The sequence below is a fragment of the Pseudophryne corroboree genome, chromosome 3 (assembly GCF_028390025.1).
Source record: "Pseudophryne corroboree isolate aPseCor3 chromosome 3, aPseCor3.hap2, whole genome shotgun sequence".
NCBI lineage: Eukaryota > Metazoa > Chordata > Amphibia > Anura > Myobatrachidae > Pseudophryne > Pseudophryne corroboree.
In genome coordinates, this window is record NC_086446.1 from 775,778,189 (window position 1) to 775,787,492 (window position 9,304).

Below are 9,304 nucleotides of genomic sequence, written 5' to 3' on the forward strand. Positions count from 1 at the left end.
TTGCAGTATATAGAACCTCTTGTAAATCACAATACACAAACAAATCCTGCAAAATATCAGTGTCGTTTCTTCAACAAGTAGATCTTACTAACTTTGGGGCTCATTTACATTTGGATGCAAGTAATTTTCATGACACGCCTCTCCGATATAGCAGGACACGTCCGCACTGATAGCTGTTACTTTCCCAATCTCCCGGAAATGCTTTTTCAAAAGTAGGCAAGTATGGATTACACACAGGAACGAGGCTTGGATCCAGGAAGTGACAGTCAGGAGGGAGGGGGGGATTGCACACAGAAATGAGGCTTGGATCCAGGAAGTGACAGTCAGGTGAGGGATTAGACACAAGAACGAGGCTTGGATTTTGGAGGTGACAGTTGGGAGCGGGGGATTACACGTGGGAACGAGGCTTGGATGCAGGAAGAGCCAGCCAGGTGGGGGAATACACACGGCAACGAGGCTTGAATGCAGGAAGTGACAGTCAGGAGGGATTACACACGGGAAAGAGGCTTGGATGCAGGAAGTGCCAATCAGGAGGGAATACACACAGAAACGATGCTTGGATGCAGGGAGTGACAGTCAGAAAGGAATACACACAGAATTGAGTCTTGGATGCAGGAAGTGCCAATCAGGAGGGAATACACACAGAAACGATGCTTGGATGCAGGGAGTGACAGTCAGAAAGGAATACACACAGAATTGAGTCTTGGATGCAGGAAGTGACAGTCAGGAGGGAATACACACGGGAACGAGGCTTGGATGCAGGAAGAGCCAGTCAGGAGGGATTACACACAGAAACGAGGCTTGGATGCAGGAAGTGACAGTCAGGAGGGATTACACACAGAAACGAGGCTTGGATGCAGGAAGTGACAGTCAAGTGGGAGATTAGACACAAAAGGAGGCTTTAATACAGGAAGTGCTCTGCTGGGTACACATCTGAGATTTGGCAAGCAATGCTAGAGCCTGGACAAAGGACATAGTAATTCAAGCCTATATACACTGCCTCACACTGATATCTTTTCTCCGTACACACTGTCAGACAATTGACCTTCCACAGTGGTAAATGCAAATCAGTTGCAACAATGGCCCAGACTGAATGACCATACAGGAAGAGCAGCCACACAATTCAGCAGCCTCGCTCTTTGTTCTGTGCAGGAGCTTGGTGTATTCTCTGCTGCTGCACGATACTATTCATACTGTTTATACCTCTGAGAATGAATCTTGAAAATCAAGCTTTTGCTGCCTGTGTAGTGGCTACAGTGAGCTACCTGCAATCTCTGAAGAGGAGAAAGAGGAAGACACGTAACAGGAGCTGCTGGACAAAGGACTGGCTGCTGAGGAGAGAGTCCTTACCCCATAAACCCCTAGTAAATCAAATTTGGGAAAATAATTCTGCTGACTACCGGAATTTTCTGCAAATGGACGACCCCACGTTTCAGGAGCTGCTGCAGCTGGTCACTCCGTACATCGAGAGGGAAGACACCTTTCTAAGGAGAGCCATACCCGCAGAGCAAAGGCTGGAGGCTACCCTGCGTTTTCTGGCTACTGGAAGGTCACTGGCAGAGCTAAAGTTCAGCACACTCATCTCACCGCAAGCGCTGGGTCTCATCATACCGGAGACGTGCCAAGCCATAGTCCAGGTGCTCAAAGAGAAATATTTAAAGGTGAGTGCACAGTGATGTGAAACAATGCTGTTGTTTTTTTTATCAAGCTGTTAAGCTTTAATTTAACTTTTTCGAGAAACTTAAAACCTAATAAATATGACATTTAGGGGGTCATTCCGAGTTGTTCGCTCGCTAGCAGTTTGTAGCAGTCGTGCAAACGCTAAACCGCCGCTCTCTGGGAGTGTATTTTAGCTTAGCTGAAGTGCGAGCTAAAGGATCGTAGAGCGGCTACAAAAAAAAAATTGTGCAGTTTCAGAGCAGCTCCAGACCTACTCAGCGCTTGCGATCACTTCAGACTATTTAGTTCCTGTTTTGACGTCACGAACACGCCCTGCATTTGCCCAGCCACACCTGCGTTTTCCCTGGCACGCCTGCGTTTTTTTCGAACACTCCCTAAATAAGGTCAGTTGACACCCAGCAACGCCCACTTCCTGTCAATCACTCTGCGGCTGCCAGCAGTGCGACTGAAAAGCTTCGCTAGACCCTGTGTGAAACTGCATCGGCCGTTGTGAAAGTAAGTTGCGCCGCATACGCATGCGAAGAAGTGACGCTTTTTTGCCTGAATGCTGTGCTGCGACCGAAAAACAGCTAGCGAACAACTCGGAATGACCACCTTAATTATATAATCGTAACAATTAATACCCACTCAAAATAGTAGAGCTATAAATACGTATATCTAACAAAAATGTATAAATATAAACATATAACATTTAAAGTCTACCTGGAAAACTATATACACATTGTAAATGGGTACAGGTGTTCATAGCTGTACACCTGGTGTGGTGACACGCTTTTATGGAGATGGGGTACCACGAATGGCGAGTCCTGGGAAGGAATGGTAGGCATATGGCCTTATTCAGAGTGGGACGCATCCACTGCGTTCGCACACACCGCCACATCCCGAGGGTCTGCACATGCGCATCGGCTGTAGTGTGCGTGCGCAACCCTTCGCTAGGCAATCACATCCCGGATGGATGCAATCGAATAGTGATTTGCAGGCGACTGGCATCTGGGAGCGGCGACGCTGCATTGCGGCGGAGGGTTGCAGGAAACGTAGGCGTGTCATGCCCATTTTCAGGGCTGGCCAATGACATTATCCTGCATTGCCTGCAATTGAAAACATGATGGCTGTACCTCTGCTTACCCAGCCATGCTGCATTGGCAGGGGTCAACCTCTATTTCAGGTTTCCGCAGGGAGATCGCAGTTGAATTGCGATTGCATCGTGGGACGGCACGCACATGCTGGGCAGAATTTTCCTGTGCTCTACGGCCCCCAGCAGGTGAGCAGAATGATCGCAGTTTTTGCTAATTTATCAAAAACTGCAATCAACTCTGAATAACCCCCATAGTGCTGCTGCTGCAAAGGAGGGTTGAATAGAATTTCAGATGGAGGCAGTATAGACAGCCCTGAACATCTCTAGTTGCTGGTGTGACCTACGAGCCCCAAGGGTGGAAACATTGTTGGTCCCTTCCAACTCCCCTCTACACTCTTTATAAACCACTGCAGTAATCATCCTCTCAGTCTCTGATCTGTTCTTCTCAACCATCAACCTGAACTTAACACTCACGTAGGCCCCAATATCATCTGTGGCATCTGTCCTCCTACTGAGTACTCGGCTGAATGGAGCACCTGGGTCATGAATCCATCTGTGGCTCCTATCGCATGGTCACTTCCTGCACCTCCTCTGTGTGCTTGAGTGGCAGTAACTGGGGTGGCCGATGTGTGGTCAGATGTGGAATCGGCAGTGGTGCAAGTAGAAATATTTTCTTAGTGGAACTGAGTGCCGAAAAATGGGCGAGGCCATGTGTTGTGAGGGGGCATGGCCACGTGCTGCTAGTGGGAGTGGCTACATTACACTAGCGGCATGGCCCCACGACAGCCCCTTTTTTGGGGGGGGAATCTAGAGGCAAGGCTAAAAATGTCTTCAGTATAATATAAATATACAGTATAGTGATGCCTCCAGTATAATAGAAATATATAGTAATGCCCCCAATTTAATAACAATATATAGTAATGCCTCCATTATAACAGGAAAATTCAGCCACTGTCGTACTCCCAGTAACCCTAACAAAGTGGGAGGAGCCGTCATGCTGCCAAGCACCATGGTCTTGTTGCTTTGTGGCACATTATAATTGTGGTAATGGCAGTGTGTGTGGCAGGTGGTAATGAGTACCTGCTGCCAAATTTTTAAGGGTACTCCGTACCCGGGCGTACCCGCATACTTGCACCGCTGGGAACTGGGAGCATCTTCGCCTTGTTCTGCTATCTCCTCTATAAAAGCAGATGTCTAAAAGATAAAAGGGCAATAAATTGCAGGTCAATAGCTGTATCTTTATATAATCATCGGTTAATACAGTAACCTGAGAGCGCAGTAGATTAATTTATAGTTTAACAAAAAATGAAAGATTTTTTATAACAGTTCATTATAATTACACAACATCAGAAAACATATTAAAAACTATATACATATATATATATATATTAAAAATCCGGTACGCAAAGTTCCACAGTTAATTAATTAGGGCAAGTCTCACCAAATGTTCTTTTGTAGGCATCCATGTGACCAGACGGCTTTCGTACGAAAGTCCTCACCGCTTTCGCGTCCCGTCCCCAGTACACAGAATGGATGCTTAGGTAACACGGGACCTGACCACATAGGGGATTCCTGCTTACTGTCAGTAACCACCTGTTACTGACTCCACCCACTGCGCTGTGGGCGGGTTTATGCTGCCACCACCAAACTCCTAACCTGCCTTGCCACACCTGTGTGGTATGGAGGATTCCCCACTAGTCCTCTACCGGTAGTGTTAGGATTACTAGGTTTCTCTGTGTGTGCATACCTGAAATGAGGTCAGCTAAAGCCAGGTAAAAATGAAACAAGGTTTATTGTAGAAAAGAACCAGCAAAATATCAGCATAAAGAAACTGGATCCTTGATTAACATGGAACAGAACACAATATTCCCAGATAATAGTAATGGCTAATAATAGAAACAAGGAGGATGGTTATGCTTGAGTATTGGTATAGTCCAGGTTAATTACAGAGGTGAAATGAACATGAAGATATCCGGGTTTAAACCAAGCAGGGGAAAAATAACATACCAGAGTAATCAGGCAGGGGTGGAAACAGACTGCAAATAATAGTTCAGGAATGCAGATGTTGATCCAGCAGGGTTATAAGTCTTGTAGCAAGGCATATGTAACGGCAAACTGCAGGAAATGTCTCCAAGATGTAGGTATGGCAGAATCAGGACAGGATTACTGGAGAGAGCCAAGTCGCACTCCAGACAGAACCACAATGATCTGCACATAGATGCTGGTGAGCTGGAGCTAAATAGCAGCACAAGGTGTTGGCCCCAGCTGCTCACAATCAGGTAATCAACCTGCAGAGACAGAGTGTGCAACTGCCATTCAGACCTGAGGCAGCAAGTGAGACCCCTAGAGGCAGGAATGAGACAATGCAAGGCAACACAAACACAGACCTTCCTAACAGGTAGCTGGCGGAAGGCGGAACTTGGAGACGCTGATTCACCCGAGACAGCCGGTGAACGGGGCTAGGTTTCGCATAGCCCTGTAGGTCACAAGATGACGCAATCTTCTTGAGGCAGATGATGTTTTAATGCCAACAAATAGTTCTGAAAAGAACTTCAGCAGTACAGCAAGATGTTTACAGCAGAATGAAGATGGTATAATACACTTTTCATGGGGCAACTGCCCTCCTTTTATCCTACTCCAATACACAATACCACAGGGGGTAAGTCCGCCCTGTGGTTTACAACCAATCAATGTTTACCCATGGGCTGTGCATGCCTTGGTCACATGCACAGCTACCATTGTCCTCTATAGACACTGGGGAGTGGTCACTCTCCTTTGACTGTCCCATCCTGGAGGATCAGGATACGCCCCGGTGCCGTTCAGTCTAGGCTGGGGGAAGTTTTCCCCGCCTAAACTGACTTTCAGAAACCTGCCCGGGACCTAGCTCACCATCTGCAGCCTGGATTCGTGCTCCAGAGCTGGGCAGCCTAGATCCCCGGTCATGGTTTCCTGGCCATTATGGGTTATCTCCATGGAGCTCCAGAAAACCACTCAGCTTGTTTCAAAGCTGAGCTTCTCCTCTCTCTTCCAATGCCACTTTCAAGTGTGAGGCTGGAAGGGAAAGTATTCAGTTTTTGGGGAAAAGGTCTGGGAGAATCCATCAGCCTGTACAGCCATGGATTCCTGCCTCCTGGGACACACAACCAAGTAAGTGCAATTCACCTTTAAATACATTACATTTACACACATTTGTTTCCCTTTAAATTATACACTGAGCCTGTGCCCTGAACAGGCTCCACATACCCAGGCACTGCAATGCCTCCCAGCACAATACACTTTTTATTACATTTAAAACAATGGTTTTTTTTATGCTGTGCTCGCCGCTGGGCTCCCCTAGCCCTGCAGCCTGGCTGCTAGAGCTCTCTCAGTGCTGGAGGTATGGGGCTGGCTTCCCCCATCCTCCAGCCTGCCTGCCTGCCACTGTGTTCCGGCGCACCCCCCTGATCTGAAGCCCGGCGGCTCAGGACGCTTGTCCCAGCCGCCGTGGCTCTGTGTCCTTTGCAGCACTGAGGTGCTGGGACCGTAGCTCCCGGACCCCAGCACTCACCAGCCTAATCAACCCCCGCCACTAGGGAGCCGGCTAGCCCGGTCCCCTGTATGCGGCGCTGAGTTATGTGCCCTCGCCGCAGCATCCGTCGGGGAGCCGGGCTGCGGCGCACCCCCCCTTCTGCCTAGCTCCCGTCCCCCAGCACAGGCAACTACGGAGCGCGCTGCAGCGGGAGCTGAGCTCCCAGCCGCAGCGGCTCACCCTTCTCCCCGTGGCGCGCACACACAGGTAGTGCGCCAGGGGCTGTGCTTACTGCCGCGGTTGCCGGGAGCAGAGCTCCCGGACTCCGGCGGCGCACACCGATCGCTGCAGCGGGAGCTGATCTCCCGGCTGCAGCGGTTCCCCTCTCCCCCGGCGCGCACACACTGCTCAGTGCGCCGGGGGCTGCCCTCACTGCTGCGGTCGCCGGAGAGGTCCGGGACCGCGGCACACACTTAAAGAAATAGAATATTAAAACATTTGTAAACACACAGCGCCTAGCGCCCATTACATTTAAAATTGATAACCACAGAATAAACATATTGCATTCTTTGCTTTATGGCGCACCTCCAACCCATTACTATTGTTTGTCACTTGGTTTTTTATAAACCTAGACATTATTAAACACTTACTGGTTGGTTCTTCCTATCCTCAACATATAATTTTGAACCTGTGCATTGTCTTTTAGAGTTTTTGTCTCTTCTAAGAAACCATTTAAAATTGGCGCCAAGCACCCAGTGTCCCTATAATGGCGCCGGGCACTAGGGATTAACCCCTTCAGTGCCATGCCCGCCATTAACCATGTGGCCACTAGTGCGGTCTGGCCACACTCCAATATGCATAGAACACTGATGTGCAATGTTATAGAGATGCTTGATCCACAATTACAGCCACGTTATGCTCACCTCCCCCTTCGGACTTTACGTTGTGTGTAGTCTCCTTTGCATGTGAGAATCCGATTGTCGGCTTTTAGTTTCTCCTCCGGTCAGAGCACAGTTCTTGCACAGAGACTGTTAGTATTCTTACCTCTGCTGTGCTTACCGCACAGTTGTAGCAGGAGGTTTTCGGTGGGCGCAGGGAGGGAGAGCGTGGCCGCAGATGTATGTCCGGGAATCCGGCTGTGTTTTAATAGTCTTAGTGTGGATGCCCAATATAGTAACGTACAGCGTCCCGGGTCCTTGATGCGTTTCTCCACACTGGGTATACGGCGGTTTCTTCAGAATGGTATATATTCTGCATATCTGTATCTATTTTTTTTTTCTTTTAATAACAATATTTTCTTTCCACAGATGCCGTCTAACCCAGAGCAATGGCTAGCTATAGCCCAGGATTTTGAAGATCAATGGAATTTCCCCAACTGTGGAGGAGCCATTGGTGGGAAGCACGTCTGCATAATGCCACCCCCCAACAGTGGTTCCTATTTTTACAACTACAAGGGGTTTTTCAGCATCATCCTGATGGCAGTTGTCAATGCCAATTATGAATTTATCTTTGTGGATGTAGGGAAGAATGGAAGTATTTCAGATGTTGGGGCTTTGGAGCAGACTGAATTCCATGATAGGCTCAAGAAAGGCACCCTACATCTACCCTCTGATACTCAGACGAAGTTTGGTCTTAATTTTGTCTTTGTTGCAGATGAGGCATTTGGACTGCAGACCAATGTGCTTAAACCATACCCCCAAAGTGGCCTGAACCATGAAAGGAAGATTTTCAATCACAGGCTGTCAAGAGCTAAGAGGGTGGTTGACAAAGCCTTTGGGATCTTGAGCAACCGCTTCAGAATATTCCACACTACCATCAATTTGAGGACTGACAAAATTGACTGGGTGGTTTTGGCCTGTTGTGTCCTCCATAACTTTCTAAGGCGTAAAGCCTCTGTAGCACAAGCTTCTACATCTGCAGTGGATAACTCTATGGAGTATACAGGGGAAGATGACAAATGGACATCTCTGGAGCCTGGCCTATTGAAAGGTCATGCTGACCAGGCCAGGCAAAATAGGGAAAAGTATCTGATGTATTTTAATGGAGATGGTGCCATGGAAAGGCAGAATGACATGATGGTATAAATGTGCCAAATATTGCCAAAATACAGTGTTTTGTTTTAATCTAGAATGCATTCATTCTGTTTGATTAATAAACATTTTGGGGTTCAATACTTACATTTCTGGTCCCATTTGTACTTAACATGTCTCTTAGTGATATCTTCTCCCTTTCTCCACCATCTGGGAGGAATATCTGGCTCGAAAATTCATGTCAAGGTTGGTGAAGCTCAGAGATGTTCTCTGCACTTCCTGGTCCACAGTGAAGGTAAGTAGGTCATACCTATCTTTCAAGTCTCCTCTCCAGGAGAAGCCAGGAGAGGAGACACAGCAGGATACTTCAGGGGGCGGTGCTGGACTGTGATGTCATTAGGCCCCACCTCCACAATGGGGAAAGCCCCACGATTCGCGGGTCCCTGGGAAGGGGGCAGGATTAAATTGAGCGATTTGCACCTTTAGCCGCTCCCCCTTCACACAGCCATTGATATTTTATGGATTTTATCACTACCCTGCCCGCTTCAGCAGGAAGCGGGACAGATGCAGGTGAGTCACCTACCCTTCCCTGGCTGTTGGGAAATACGCCAATAATCGAGAGGCTCCCACAGCTTCTGGGAGGGTAGGCGAGTATAAAGTATGTTGTAGTACCAGAAATGAGGTACATAAACCTTGTCTGCAACAGCTCCAGATTCTTAGAAGCCTCAAGTTTATTCAACCCCTTCTTATAAACCATACAGAGGTTTTGGATCGTTTTGCTAACCCACTCTGTGTTAGCACTGGGGTAATGGGGCTTGCTTATAGTGACCAGGGGCCTAATTCAGATCTAATTGCAGCAGCAAATTTGTTAGCAAATTGGCAAAACCATGTGCACTGCTGGTGGGGCAGATGTAACATGTGCAGAGAGAGTTAGATTTGTGTGGGGTGTCTTCAAACTGAAATCTAAATTGCAGTGTAAAAATAAATCAGCCAGTATTTACCCTGCACAGA

General features: G+C 47.9%; 1 protein-coding gene across 1 annotated transcript; it reads left to right on the top strand.

Annotated features, from left to right (window-relative positions):
* The first annotated feature begins 679 nt into the window (after positions 1-679).
* LOC135058262 (putative nuclease HARBI1) lies at positions 680-8,368 on the top strand. The gene is made up of 2 exons (XM_063963792.1): positions 680-1,661; positions 7,571-8,368. The coding sequence occupies exons 1-2, from the start codon at positions 1,212-1,214 to the stop codon at positions 8,345-8,347; spliced, it is 1,227 nt and encodes a 408-aa protein (XP_063819862.1). The 5' UTR covers positions 680-1,211; the 3' UTR covers positions 8,348-8,368.
* The last annotated feature ends 936 nt before the right edge of the window (positions 8,369-9,304 follow it).